The sequence below is a fragment of the Protobothrops mucrosquamatus genome, unplaced genomic scaffold (genome assembly GCF_001527695.2).
Source record: "Protobothrops mucrosquamatus isolate PMUCROS unplaced genomic scaffold, P.Mucros_1.0 scaffold863, whole genome shotgun sequence".
In the NCBI taxonomy this organism is placed as follows: Eukaryota; Metazoa; Chordata; class Lepidosauria; order Squamata; family Viperidae; genus Protobothrops; species Protobothrops mucrosquamatus.
The window spans coordinates 406,023-421,272 of record NW_015387118.1 but is presented as its reverse complement, the minus strand read 5'-3'; the positions used below and the strand labels follow the sequence as shown (position 1 = coordinate 421,272).

Genomic DNA, 15,250 nt, shown 5'->3' with positions numbered 1-15,250 from the left:
CCTAGTTTCTTTCCTGAACGTTAGGCCTCCCTCCACCCCACCCCGCAACACGTACCTACATTTAATTAACTAATCACACACACAGAGAGAAAACGGGGTGCCTATTTTCTTGCTCGCCCTTGCTTCTTTCGTCCGGAGCAATCGCTGACTCTGCCCTTAACAAACATGGCGGCGTCGGCACCACTTCCTTTTCTCAAGCGGACGAGGCGGTGGGGTGGGGTTAAGGCTAACCCGGAAGGGGTGGCGATCTGGTGCTTGCTGTGCTGCTGCTGGGTCGGGGAGAGGCAGCTTGGCCGAGCCGGGCGCGCTCTCCCTCCTGGGTGGATCTCTCGGGTGGGCGTGAAGAACGGGCTTCCTTGCCGGGCTGACGGGGTGGGCTGGGCTGGGGAGGGAAGAAGAAGGCGGAGCTGGTGTCTTGGGGGCGAGAGCAGCTCCCGGCCGCCTCTGGGTTAGTAGGGTGGAGAAGGACGGGAGAGCCGCCTTGAGCCTCCCCCCCTCTCGGTCTCCTTGCGCCGGAGCATCCTTCTCTGGGCAGGGTCGAAGAAGAAGAGCCGCCGCCCTGACTTCCTCCCGGGGAGACCGGCGCGAAGCCCTTCGCCTCCCCAAGCACTTGTTTACACGTCCCGGAGAGCTCGGGCGAGCCCGGCTACGCCTCCGCCCCCGGCCGCCTTCCTCGCCGGCGTCGCTGTGAGCGAACTCTCCCCTCCCGCCATTGAGAAAAAAAAAAAACAACCACGTTTTTGTCTTCTGCCCGGCTCTCTCTGGCGTCTCCGCTCCTTGAGTAAAAGTTTCCTTCCAGGCTACTGCTGAGGATTGTCCCTTCGTGAAAAGGGGGTTGATGACATTTGTGTTGCCTTTTGGCCTGCCCGGCTGTGGCACTCGTGCAGCCCTGCCTTGCCACCTCCCACCCCGGTGGGCGGGGGGGGTGCTTTCGTTTCTCCGGCCATGCAAAGTGGGGAGCCCGTGCCGGCAGCTACGCTTACCGCGATGAAAGTGTCGGAGAGCGAAGGCAAGCTCGAGATCTTGCTCCCGGCCCCAAACTGCTCCAGCAAGTGCAGCAGCAGCAGCAGCAGCAGCGGTGGGCTTAACAGCAGCCGAGGAGGAAGCAGTAGCAAAGTGTGGCAGTACAGGTAGGTACTTTAACTGGAGCCAGGGGGGGAAACAACAGCCCAGGAATCCAAAGTTGACTGGCTGGGACTTGGCTTTTGTAATCGGGAGTGAGACGGTGAGCGTGCACTTTCAGAAAGGATCGAAGAAATGGTGGCAATGCTTTGTCCCTCTCCCTTCCAAATCCTACGTGCGTTATAATTTATATAGGTCATGCTCCTGGCAGGGAGAACAATAGACCAGTGGAACGGCTTGCCTTCAGAAGTTGTGGGTGCTCCATCCCTGGAGGCTTTTAAAAAGAGGCTGGAGAGCCATTTGTCTGAAATAGCATACTGTCTTCAGCTTGAGCAGGCGGTGGAACTACTAGAAGACCTCCAAGGTCCCTTCCGACTCTTGTTATTCTGTTAAATGCATTCCTTTGTGCTTTTCCAGGTGGGGAATTTGTATTTTCAAAAAAATTTCTCCGAACCTCCAACAGGGGAGCTGAACCCTTCAGTCCCCCCACCCCCTATTTCAGTTGTGCCCAATTTTCAGAGACCACCTGGTCAAGTCTTTGTAGTCTTCTTGGCAAAGTTTTTCAGAAGTTTGCCATTGCCTCATTCCTAGGGCTGAGAGAAAGTGACTGGTTGACGGTCACTCGGCTGACTTTGTGCCTAAGGCTGGACTATAACTCACGAACTCCCAGTTTCTAACCTGATGCTTTAACCACCACCACTAAATGGGGCTTGCTTATCTTTCAACGCTATCTAATATGTCTATATGTTTCAAAAAGGAGATAATTAAAGCTAGCCATAAATGGTAAAACAGATAAGTGAGAAGCACTGGAGAAAGAGCAGTAGGTCAGAGGGCTTTGATGTGCTTCCCATTTTTCAGAATGTGAGTTTGATTTTAAAATGTCAGAACCACTATATACAGGAAGAAAAAATGAATATTATAATCAATTAATGCTTCTTGCTGTTGCGTATAGTGTGTTTTTGCAGAAATGTCACTATTCAGAGAGAATATTTGTATAAATAGCCTGAAATATGATACACGTCATTTGTTTAATATATTTGTAATTATATTTAATTACTATATATGCAGGTATTTAGTTACTGCATATGTAGCAAATACCAATATGGGATAGTCTTTTGTATTTCCATTGTAAGAGTCGTTTATGTTATGTGTTTAGGTGTGTTAATGAATATAGGAAATATAAACGCAGTGAAAAAGCAGTTTATAAACCAATAAGCTGTATGTATACTTTGTGCCAAGTCATAATTTCCTTTAGATAATAGAATGATTGCTAAATTTACACATTGTATGAACCATTATGGTCATTATTCGGGACAGCCAATCAGGTATGCTAGAACTGGAATTACTTCTTAAGTGTATGTTTGTGAGTCACCAAATCTGGCACTGGAATTTTTGAAGTAGGTCAGTATGCCTGCTTTCAGCCAAAGCTCATTTTCAATCTGGATTGTTTATATTTCACTTAATCTAGTAAAATGCAAATATATTTTTGTGTAATGGATTAAAAACAGAGAATGAGTTTTTGTTCTCCCTTAGGAATGAAAGCCAGCTGGATGACCTGGTCTACTCACTCTCTCTGGACCCAACACAACTCATAAGGTTGTTGTTGTGGGGAAAAATAGGCAGGGATATTTATTTGGTTCCTTGTATTGTACAAAATGAATAAGAGTATGATATACATTTTTTCTATTTTGAATGCTATAGATATGCCAATATAAACTGAACGTTTTACTTGTTGCATCCACAATTGTGGATATTCTTCAATATTCTGTAATCTCACAGCTGTTTTGGGTACGATTTATTATTTCTCATATTTTACCCAGTTTAAAATTTAGCTATTTTTATTAAACTTAAGCCAAAATGATTTAAACAAGCATTTGCATTTTAATTATATAATACTATATAGTATGGGCATTTAAAATATGAACACAGTAAAAATTCTGCTTATAAAATATTTTCAGCTACTGGTTAATTAGCACTTGTCCTAAAAATTTCAGATTTGTGTTAAACATTTTCTTTCCTTCTAAATATAAATATATGCCCTTTTCCTTAAAGAGAAGAAAGGAACCCATGTTAATGTGTGCTTTTTCATTTATTTCAAATTTTTCTACTATTGATTAATATAGCTGTACATAATACATGTCTCAAGTATTATAATGAAACAACACAGATATTTTAAAATGCATAAAATTTTATAGAATATTAAAGTAGCAATTAAAACATGAAAATAAAGCCATCAACAATTAAAAAGGCTATAAAAATGTTTTTAAAGCATTTTAAATTGTCAACAAGGTTAGTTTTCTTAATTTAGTATGGAATGCATTTTAGACAAAAGAGGTGACTGTAGAGGATGTAATTGAAAAATTGATCATTTAACATTTATGGACATCTATATGAACCAATCTATTATTCCAGTTGAATTATAATTTTATCAGAAGTTAAATAAAATTAAAATGGTTTAGCAATCTAGACTTTAATTAGCTGCTAGATTTGCTTGGCTTTTGAATCAATGCTATATGCAAGTTGTAATTTCAAAATATCTATCCAATTAATTTCTAAATTGTAAGGTTACAGTTAAGATTACAGTCATATCCACATATGCTTTGTCTTACAAATCTATGTTTTTAGAAAATACAATATTCCCTCAGGTTTTTTGGTTATATTTGTTGTTTAAAATAGTGGTGAGAGAGTATTCATAGGAGATGTTGAAAAAATGCTGGAATAGTGGTTATATTCTAATTTGGTCTTTCTACAGCGTGTTGATTGATTAGTTGCTGTCAAGTTCCTCTTGATTCTTAGTAACTCATTTCTGCCTAAAATGGTTTGCAACATAATAGAAGTAATTACCAGTATCCATAGATTAACAGATACAGTCAAAATTAAACCAATCAATTCAGTCAGCATCAATTAAAATAATACAAATAAACTGCAGTAATTCATGGTTTGAATTAATTGGAAATAAAAATGAAAATGGACTAATTTTAGAAAGAAAATCTCCATTCTGCAAAAGAAATTAGGCCCCTCCACAGTTAACCATAGACACATTGACAGCTATACCATTTGTCTATGGTAGACTTCCCCCATGGAGAAAAGACATGGATCTTTTCTATCTAGTTAACAATGGCTATGGGGAAATAGTTAATTTTCCACTGAGCCTTAAATCTCAGAGGATTTACCATGAGCCAATAATTATTTCTTTATCTTAAGCTACTTCATTGAATTTCTGATAGCAGAATGAGAGCAGAATTGGAATGATGTGTGCTATCTTTTTATAGAAATAAAAGATCCCATGGTTTTTTTTAAAAAATACATCTTGCAACAGTGAATCAATTAGTGTACAAAATGTATCTAGGGAAATGTAAAACAGAATAAATATAGTACATTTCTGAAAGAACACATAAATGTTTTACATATAATAAATGAAAACTATAAAGAAATAGTTGATTGTAAATATTATTTATCACAATATGCCTCAAGTCAAAAGTGTAATGTCGTTTGCAGTTTTGAGTCCTTTTGTAAAAATACAAGATGATTCATGTTTGTTTAACTTGTATGGTAATTGAAAGTCAGTTTAAGCAGCCTGTCAAATTTATCAGCAATAGGTGCCAGTAAAGGGGGAAAAAAATCTGTTGTTACACTTGAATGCTCTAGACATGAGATTAGAAAATCTAAAACCATGAAGTCTGACACCCAACACAGTTCCCAAAATAGTACTTAACACTTGGCTTTGATTTACATTTTGAGCAGATATCCCATGTGAAAAAGATAGAGGGGGGGAAATGCAAAAATTGATATTTTGATTTTTTCCCCCCTAACTTAAATGCAAATGGAAATTACAATAGTGTAGTTACAATAACTGTTCTGTCACCTTCAGGCATTTATTTGAACATGCATACTGCAAAGAGAACTGTAGGGGACAATAATACAGTTATATTAACTTGAATCTGAAATTTAATATCCTTTTGATAAGAAATAGCTCTGCATCTACCTTGCATGGCTTGTTGAATTGGAGAATGATGAAAAAGAAGCTTACTCTAACTTTAATTTTAAATAAAAGCCCATTTTTGAATTTAAAAAGATTGTGTGATGTTACAACCCTGCTCAACGCTTTTCAGGAGGACTGTGTAGATGCATCCTATATCGTTGCCCCTAGTTGTCAGTGGATGTGGCTAAACTCACCAGAAATTGAGAGGGAAAAAACCCTTTTGTTTCGGAAGCGGAACTCCTACCTTATTACTCCTCTGATAAACCAGAATCTAAAACCATTGTTTGAAATGAATTTCTAATTCCTGAGTTTCTAACAAGAATGACAAATCAGGATATGGTGTTGACCATAATGAGAGTTTATGATTTCTGAATAATTTAGCTTTACTTGATGGTGAAAAGAATTATACCAGCAGGATTTAATGTATATGAAACTGCTGAATCGATGAATTAATTTCCTACTATTTGACAATGCATGTTTCAGTAATGCTCAGTCTATGGGATGGAAACAGTGGTTTTATTTAATAAACTATGATTAAATGAATTGACACAATATCTGCATCATATCAGTCTGTGCAAGTGATGGCAAAGCTATGTTACATGTATAGGTGATAAGTCATAACATTGTGGGTGAAATGTGAGTATTCATCAATACCCAGTGACAATTATTCTTGTAGGCAGCCCTATTATCTTGTGAGTTTGGAGGCTGTGTGAGAAAAGGGTGGCAGCCTTTGGAACCTCTAGATTGAGGGGGATGTAATTGTTTCTCTTTGTTGGGGGGGGGGAAAGCAGTGTCAAGTTAGGCATTTTCTGAATTTTTACTCACTGAGCCCAAAGCTTTCTTATCACTGGTATAAGCTGTGTCAAGGCTTCCAGGAATGTAACAACGATATTTTGTAACTGAACTTGCTTTCTAAACCAGGGCTTTTCAACCTTTCCACCCATTGTACCACTTTTAGGATATGGCAATATCCGAGTACCACCAGTCGCCTAGCAAAGTGTCAAAAACTTGATGACCCCCCCAAAAAAGGAAAAATGTGATAAAGTACAGGTAGTCCTCGACTTACAACAGTTCGCTTAGTGACTGTTCGAAGTTACAATAGCACTGAAAAAAGTGCCCCCCAAGCCACAGCCGAGCAAGACACCTGCCTGCCCACCCGGTGACACTCTTCCTCCTGTCCGAGGTTTTCATTGTGGTGAGCATTTCTGTTGAGGATTGGCAGCGGGGGTGGGGGTGGGAGGGTGTTTGGTTTTTATTCCCCCCTGTCTGCTGGGTGGTTGCAGCAGGTTTTGGTTACTTCACATGACCCTGGGACACTGTGACTGTCATAAATATGAATCAGTTGCCAAGCATCTGAATGTAAATCACAAGACCCTGGAGATGCTGCAACATTCCAGCTGATCGGCGCTTCTTCAGGGCTCAGCAGAAGCGCCAGGATCAGTGCTGCTTTCCAGCTGATCGGCGCTTCTTCAGGGCTCAGCAGAAGCACCAGGATCAGCACCAAGCTCCAGCTGGAGACTGGCACTTCCACTGAGCCCTGACAGTCCCGAAGAAGCGCTGATCATCTGGAAAGCAGTACTGATGCTGGCGCTTCCACTGAGCCCTGACAGCCCCGAAGAAGCGCTGATCCTGGCGCTTCCGCAGAGCCCCGACAGCCCTGCAGCTCCAGCGGTCTCTCGCTCAGGCTTGTGCGGTGCTGCCGCCGGTTCAGCTCATTCCCCTCCCCCGCTACCACTTTTCTAGGATGGTCGCGTACCACCTGCCAGGTGCCAATGTACCACAGGTGGTACCCGTACCACTGGTTGAAAAGCCCTGTTCTAAACTCATCAACTTAGTATCAACTGATGGCATGGCAGAAGTCAATGACATTTAGTTGACCATCTCTATAGACAATACATTTTTTTTTCATTTTAGTAGGCAGACATTCCATCTTGGCTCTTTAAACCATAGTACTTATATAAACATACTTTATCTATTTCAAAAAAATACATCATTTTTAAAAAGATGTTCCTAATATTAGCTCAGGCCTAGGAAGGGTGGTGTCTAAAGAAGTAAAGAAAAAGTTACAGCAGTATAAGCTCAATTGTTAATTTTTTTTAATTGGCATCTGCTTAAAATGCTGTCTGCAGAATTTGGTAGGCTGCAGATACTAGAAGGACACTATGCGTTTATTGCAGGCAAGAATACATAAAAATACAGCCTTCCATCTCTACATGAACAGCTTGCCAATATACAGCCTGTGATTCTGTAAATTCTTTCCCTGCAGTAGGTTGATCTAGACATAAATTTGCTTTAAAAGAATGCATAAATGGTTCTTAAAGACAAAATACTGTAGTGCAGATTTCTAACTTTTGCTCCTGTGAGGCTTATAGTTTTTGCCACTATTTCTGATGAGCAGAAAGAATTGTTATTCCTGTATCTTAGATTATTTTTAAGAATCATCACATTTGGACTTAATTGGCCATATATTGCAAACTGACCTTGACGAAGGTTCTTGAACAGGTGAAGTTCTTAAGTAGATGGTTTAACTTGCGACTGAAAAGAAAAAACAAAATAGATTCTATAACTTAAAATGCTCAGTTTGTTCTCTTTAGAGAGATGGTCCTCGACTTACGACCACAATTGAGCCCAAAAGTTATGTTGCTAAGTGTTGTTCAGTGAGTTTTGCCCCATTTTACGACTTTTCTTGCCACTGTTGTTAAGTGAATCATTGCAATTGTTAAGTTAGTAACTTGGTTGTTAAGTGAGCTTGGTTTACCCATTGACTTGGCTTGTCAGAAGGTCGCAAAAGGTGATCACATGATCTCAGGACACTGCGACCGTCATAAAGATGAGCCAGTTGCCCAGCGTCTGGATTTTATTCAGGGGACCATGGGAATGCTGCAATGGTTGTAAGTGTGAAAAACACTCATAAGTCACTCTTTTCAGTGCCGTCGTAACTTTGAATGGTCACTGAATGAACTGTTCTAAGTCGAGGACTACCTGTATATAGGAATTGAGAATTGGGAAACGGCAGCATGTCAATGATACAACATAAAAGTTCTATGCGGAAGGTCCCAGTTTCAATCCCTTGCATATTTGGGTCAAGCTAGGAATAACTTTGAACAGTCACTTCAATTAATGCAAAGCAGGCTAGGGAAACTTCTGACTTGCAGGACCTTCCCATTCAACCTAAGTAAAATTTCTCCTCTGCACACAGGTAGTCCTGTACAAGTAGGGATGCTCTAATGGCCGTAAGTGTGATAAACAGTTATACTTTTTTCAGTCAGTTGTAACTTCAAATGGTCACTAAATGGAGCTGTGGTAAGTCAAGGACTACCTGTACTGGTCATGGAGAAGAGACTCAGATTTGTTTATTTATCTTTTCCATCACCATATTGTAGCTTTGTAAAAGGCAGCCCAATTCTCCATGCATGGAGAGGAATAGTATGCTTTAAATGTAGAGGAAGTTCTTCTTCTTCTTTTAATTCCATGGGCACATTGTTTTGTTTCCGTGTGTGCAAATAGAAAAGCCCTTTCTCCATATAGAGATAAAATATTATTGATTCAGCTGTGAAGAAAATGTCTTTTTGTTGACAGTAAAATCAGTTTCCTCATCCGTAGTTTGAAAGAAGCTTTGAACTAGACCAGTGATGGCGAACCTATGGCACGGGTGCCAGAGGCGGCACTCAGAGCCCTCTCTGTGGGCACGCGCGCCATCGCCCCAGTCCTAGGCCTTCAGCTGGGTTTTATAAAACCTTTTCACTTTAGGCCTCCACCGCCGTGTGCAAAAAAAAAAAAAAAAGGTTCACTCAGTCAGTTTCAACTTCTCCCGGGAAAAAAAAAGATCTTGCAAAGTTGGAATTGATTGATTGAACTTTTTAGTCCCACCCAGTCTGCCGTTACCACCGCAGCCACGCCCACCCAATTGGCCATGCCCACCCAATTGGCCACACCCAGCCAATGGGCCACACCCACCCGGCACTCGACGATGCATAAGTGGGTTTTGGGTTGTAGTTTGGGCACTCGGTCTCTAAAAGGTTCGCCATCACTGAACTAGACAGTGGTATCATGAAACATTTGGGAGGTGTCCTGTGAGACAATGAGCCATATACCCCAAAACAGCTTTTCAAGGGAGGGTAAACTAACTGGACAGTAGTTTGACTCAACATAAGGCATTTTCATATGATTGTATTCCCCATCTGGCACTTTGAAATGTCCTTTGCCACTGCTGTCTGGAATTATGTGAAATGCTGGCAGTGCATATTAGAAGTAATATTTTGAGTCATTAAAATTTTCCAAAGAGATTGCTTTGCACTTGCATGTTTCTCATTTACAAATGACTTGTTATTGAAAGGTTGATGTTAACCTTGGAGATATGAGACGTAGAAGAGAATATATCACAGGGAAGAATCGTGTGGAGTCCATATTGATTTATGGCTGATAGTAGGTGATCATATTAGCTTTGCAAACATGCCTATAAAAATTATTAGGCTCGTGCATTCTTCTCTTTGTTCAGAGACAGAAAGAAAAGAATAGATCTTCACAGTAGGCAAAGGCTTCTGAAATCTTGAGAGTACTTGAGGAGAAAATGTACTTTTTATCAATTTCTTTCCTATCTTATACAAAACACCCTTTCTACTTTTTCTCACCTTGTATGTCACTTATACAAGTGCTAGCTCTGAATACCAAATAGTCCAGGGTGCAGACTCTCATTTTTCTCTCTCTCCCTATTCCTTCCCCTTCTCTAACATACTGTATTGGCTTAGAAATGGAAGAACAAACCAAGGCACCTCGTTATTTGTATAAGCAGTTTCCTGGTTCATAACAGTGCTAATTTTTAAACATCCCTGAGGATGGAAATGATAGTGGTGCAGAAGTTTAGCATTTTAATGTAGGTATATTTTAGCATTGGCATGGCCATCTCCAAAGTGGCAAACAGAAATCTTATTGTATCTGAAAAAGGCAGTTGTTTTTGAAGTCATATTATACATTGGAAGAAAATTTTGAGAGTAGCTTACAGTAAAAAGTAAAGGTGAAGGTTTCCCCTCTACGGTTGTGTCCAACTTTAGGAGGCGATGCTAATCTCCTTTTCCTAGCCAAGGGGGCCAGCATTATTCTTTCCATGATCCTGTGGCCAGCATGACTATATGTAGAAGCACACGGAATGCTGTTACCTTCCCACTAAAGTTGTACATATTATCTGTTTGCATTTGCTTGCTTTTAAACTGCTAGGTGGACAGAAGCTAGTGCAAAAATGGGAGTTTACCCTATCACATAGTACTTGGCTTTCAAACTGCCAGACTTCCAGTTGACAGCCCAACATCTTAACTGTTAGGTAGCTCTTCTATTTAGTCAGATATGATAGAAGAGGTTAGCATGATTTCCAGGCCAAAATCATACTTACAAAAGATTAAGCACACATTAGTCTACTACAGTTGCTTCCTCAGAGCACCATCTAACTAAATCCAGTATTGTAATGCATTTTGAATCCTTACATATAACTGACTTGTGTTCATATATGTTGCATTATTTAACAAAGGCTCTTTGGGGTGAAATAAAAAGGAAAAAAAAAACCAGTGGGTCTTGGCTCCAAACAGTTCTGCATATCTTCATTTTGAGCAAAGCATTGGATGGAAAAGGAAAAAAAGAACTCCATGTATATATCGAGCTGACTTCTATTTAACTGAAAGCTTGACATAGCTCTTCAACTCATATAGGCAGCTGCAGTGGTGATGCCAGTGGATCCTGCTAATAAGGCATTATCAATTTTTCAGTTTCTTGGCTCTGTCATAATAAATAACTATCCATAGAATGGGATCTTCAGCTCTTTTCAGGTTGTATAATATTTAAACTTACATTTCTGAGCAAAGATGCTTAGACATTTAGTAATTCTACCTCCAGGTTATCTAGAGATGGAAGATGTTCTTTTGCTTGGGTTATTTTTGTGGGACCAAACATAAGTAGAATTGGATAGTGTGCCTTAGATAGGATTGAGAAGTGTAATGTGTTATCCATTCTTTTCTGTCACAGGGGATAAAGTTATCAGTAAGTATTGGTGATAATAGGATTACTCATTACCTTCTGGTTTCAAAGATAGTATACCTGTAAATAAAAATTGCTGGAAAAAACTAGTTGAATGGTAGTTTTGAATTTAGTTGTTTTGGGGGTGTCTCAGAAGTAAAACACGGAGGCCATCTGGAAAGGATGGCTACCATTTATAGATTAAATAATAACCTTTGGACTGATTCAGCATGTTGAAATTATATAGAATATTTTAGAATATTATATAGAATATTTTAACAAAGTACTTTTTAAAAGTTGCAACATACTGATGAATGTATTTCTCAATGTATGTTAAAACCTAAATTAGAAAATCAGTTGTATGAGAGGGGCAACTGCAAATCTGATTTTTCTTGATGGAGAATTGAGATGAATGGACTGTCTTTAATTTGACTCTTCATAGGGTTACCTGTGATATTGTTGATAGATTAAAAATGAAGTCATTTGCATTCACAGAACAGCATAAAACTGAACTGAGCTAAATAATTTTGGAAATAAAAAAATAAATGAAGACTGTGGGGAAAAAAACAACAATGAATCAGAATTCCATCTGCCAACTCTGCAGTAACAAGTTACTTCATGGAATTCCATAGATAAGACAGGAAAACTCCCTTTTGTTCGTCTTCTGATACTTTTGTTTAAGCTATAGGTCAGCGATGGCGAACCTTTTAGAGACCGAGTGCCCAAACTGCAACTCCAAACCCACTTATGTATCGTCGGGTGCCGGGAAGGCGTGGCCCATTGGGTGGGTGTAGCCCATTGGGTGGGCGTGACCCATTGAGTGGGCATGGCTGCGGTTGTAACGGCAGACTGGGTGGGACTAAAAAGTTCAATCAATCAATTCCAGCTTTGCAAGATCTTTTTTTTTCCCTGAGAAGTTGAAATTGATTGATTGATTGAACTTTTTTTTTTTGTTTGCACACTGCCGTGGAGGCCTAAAGCGAAAAGGTTTTATAAAACCCAGCTGAAGGCCTAGGACTGGGGCGACGTTGCGTGTGCCCACAGAGAGGGGTGGCATGCATGCCACAGGTTTGCCACCACGGCTATAGGTCATATTTGTAAATTGTGCTAAGGCTTGTTCTGGTTTGCTTTTCTGTGGCTTATTTCATGTCCAAACCTATTTGGACATGAAGTGGAAGAAAACAAACTGTAGATGGAGGACAAGCCAGCAATTTCATGGCCGATGCAGCAAATCAGGATGAACATGAAGCAGGACTTAATACTAGGTATGGATATCAATAAAGGAGAACATTTGTAGCTCAAGGTTGAAATGAGGTATGAATATGTCTATCACGGGAGCTGTTAATAAAGCTACTCTCCGTGAATTAATCTACGGATCTGTAAAAGGTTTTATCCCCAAACTATGAATTCCTTGTTGTACATGTATGGTAAAATGTTTAAAAATATTGATTTGTTTTAATTAAATCATTATTATTTTGCCCAGTATTGCAAACAATGGGAAAATCTTTGGGTATTTTTTCCATATCTCCATATTATTTTTTCCCCTCCTTTTCTACATGTCTTTTCATTTTGAGGGAAATGCTTTAAAATAATTTTTTTGAAAAGAGCTTTAAATTCTTGTAGGGAAGGATTTTGGGTGATTCCCCCCCACCCCTCCTTTTCTGCCTCAAAATCTTTTTCTTCCAGATCAGATTATCAGAATCAGACATGGTCAAATGGGGCTGTATCATAAATTTCTTCGCAACATTATGATACTATTTTATCTTCATTTAATAATAATAATAATAATAATTTAATTTATATACCTTTTCTAATAATGCACATCTTTTTTAAATTGTTGCAGCATTTATGTTATGCAATTATCTAGATGAGTACTACAAGATGTTTTCCTTTGGAGTGACAAACAGTTCTGATCATTGTAAATCTAAATTTACAATTATTTTCCTCCTGTGCATGTTTGCTTTGGTCTCAAAGAAATAAACAGAAAGGTAGAATAGATGCTTTCTTAGAGGAATAAAAAAATTGGAATCTTCATAAGAAGGTTGTCGTGTGTGTGGGTGTGTTTTAATGTTGTAAATCATGTGTGAACATTAAGAGTTTTTTAAAAAAATTGAACACAGCTAGACTATGTGCTTTGCAGGAAACCAGTAAATAAATATTTTTAACCCCGAGTTTCATTAATATAGGCCAGAATAGGTGAATTGGCATGCTTTGTCTTAGAATACAGTATAGATATAATGGATGTAACCAAAACCTGATGGATTTGAGAAAATCAATTGGCAACTGGTTACAAACTCTGTAGAGAAGATGGCAAGGGCATAGGGCAGAGTATTAAAAAAACATGTGGATAAAGGTAAATCAATAGGTATCATTTGATTTTTTTAAAAGTCTATGATAAAAACCCTTATCAAAGACTTTTCAAAAAGTAAACTTAACAGCCATGGAATAAAAGAGCAGATCCTCTCGTGGCTAAGCAATTGGCTGAATAGAAAGCAAAGAATAGGTGTACAGGTAGTCGACCTACAACCACAATTGTGCCCAAAATTTCTGTTGCTAAGGGAGACAGTTGTTGAGTTTTGTCCCATTTTACGATTATTTTTTTTTACCACAATTGTTAAGGGAATCACTGCAGTTGTTAAGTTAGTAGCACGGTTGTTGAGTGGATCTGGCTTCCCCATGGACTTTGTTTTTCAGAAGGTCACAAAAGCTGATCACATGACCCAGGACATTGCAACTGCCACAAAAGACATGCCAATGGCCAAGTGTCCGAATTTTGAACATGTGACCACGGGGGATGCTGCAATGGTCGTAAGTGCGAAAAATGGCCATAAGTCTCTTCTTTCAGTGCTGTTGTAACTTCGAACGGTCACGAAACAAATGGTTTTAAATTGAGGACTACCTGTAGATGGACATCTCTCACAATGGAGGGATCTAACTAGCAGGAGGTGCTGCCACAGGACAGGCGCTTTTTAACATATTGATAAATGATCTGGAATTGGAGATGACTAGTAGAATAACCAAGCTTACTGATGACATTAAATTGTCCAAAATGGTAAAAACAAAAAGGGACTGAGAAGAGCTTCAGAGAGAGATCTTCACATTACGGGAGCAAGGGTCAAAATGGCAGAAGTTGTTCACTGTGGGCAAATGCAAAGTGATGCACATAGATCCCATAAATCCTAACTACTCCTACAAATTAATGGGGTCAGAGCAAGTAGCGATAGATGAGGAAAGAGATGTTGGTAAACAGTTCAATAAAGGTGTCAATAAAATGTGTGCAATCCACTGTAAAAAAAGGCCAATAGTATGTTAGGCATAATAAGAAATTGTACTGGAAATAGAGACACCATTATCGTAATGCCCTTGTATAAATCGGTTATGTGACCACATCTGGAATATTGTGTGCTACTCTGATCAACGCAGCTCAAAAAAGATATAGTGGAGCTGGACAAGGTTCAGAGTAGGACAAAGAGGGTCAAGGGGTTACGGCAGCTTCCCATGAGGAATGCTTCTGATTATTGGGGTGTTTTAGTTTAGAAAGAAAGAGAAAGAGAGGAGATAGGGTTCAGGGGTACAAAATTAGGCATATTGTGGATAAAATGAACAAAGAGAAGCTATTTCCCATTTTTCCAAAATACTAGAACCAAAGGCCAAGCCATTTTTTTTTAGACAATTTATAATTTAGGTTTGGAATTTGCTGGCAGTAGATGACTACCTTCAAAAAGCTTTTGTCTAGCTTCAAAAACGGGTTTGACCAATTCATGGAAATCATAGGGATTAATGGCTATTAGCCATGATGGGAATGTGATTGCTTCTGAGACCATCTGCTGGAATACTCGGGGTCTTTCTTGTGCACTTGATGAGCCAGGGGTCCAATCCTGCAGGGCACCGTGTACGTTGTGGTGTTCTTACCCAGTGCATAGAATTATATAAGTATTAATAATTGGACAGATACAGATTGAACTTTTGAAATGTTGCCAAAGAATCCATTAAATTGAGAGCTTTTGATCTTCTGATGAGTAAGGTGATTTGTATATATAATTTGTGATAGCTTTCTTTCTTTTATGCTTTTAAAAATAGCTAGACTTTCTCCACGTCTGCTTTTTTTTATTATTTGTACCATTTACCCTGTGTACCATGTTC

The 15,250-nt window shown here is 39.3% G+C and overlaps 1 protein-coding gene across 1 annotated transcript in view; it reads left to right on the top strand.

Moving 5' to 3' along the window:
- The first annotated feature begins 878 nt into the window (after window positions 1-878).
- Window positions 879-15,250, top strand: part of OSBPL11 (oxysterol binding protein like 11) — a 51,383-nt gene continuing 37,011 nt past the window's right edge. The window contains exon 1 of the mRNA XM_015819134.1: window positions 879-1,130. Coding sequence (XP_015674620.1) covers window positions 946-1,130 — 185 coding nt within the window. The 5' untranslated portion in view covers window positions 879-945. The remainder of the gene's footprint in view (window positions 1,131-15,250) is intronic.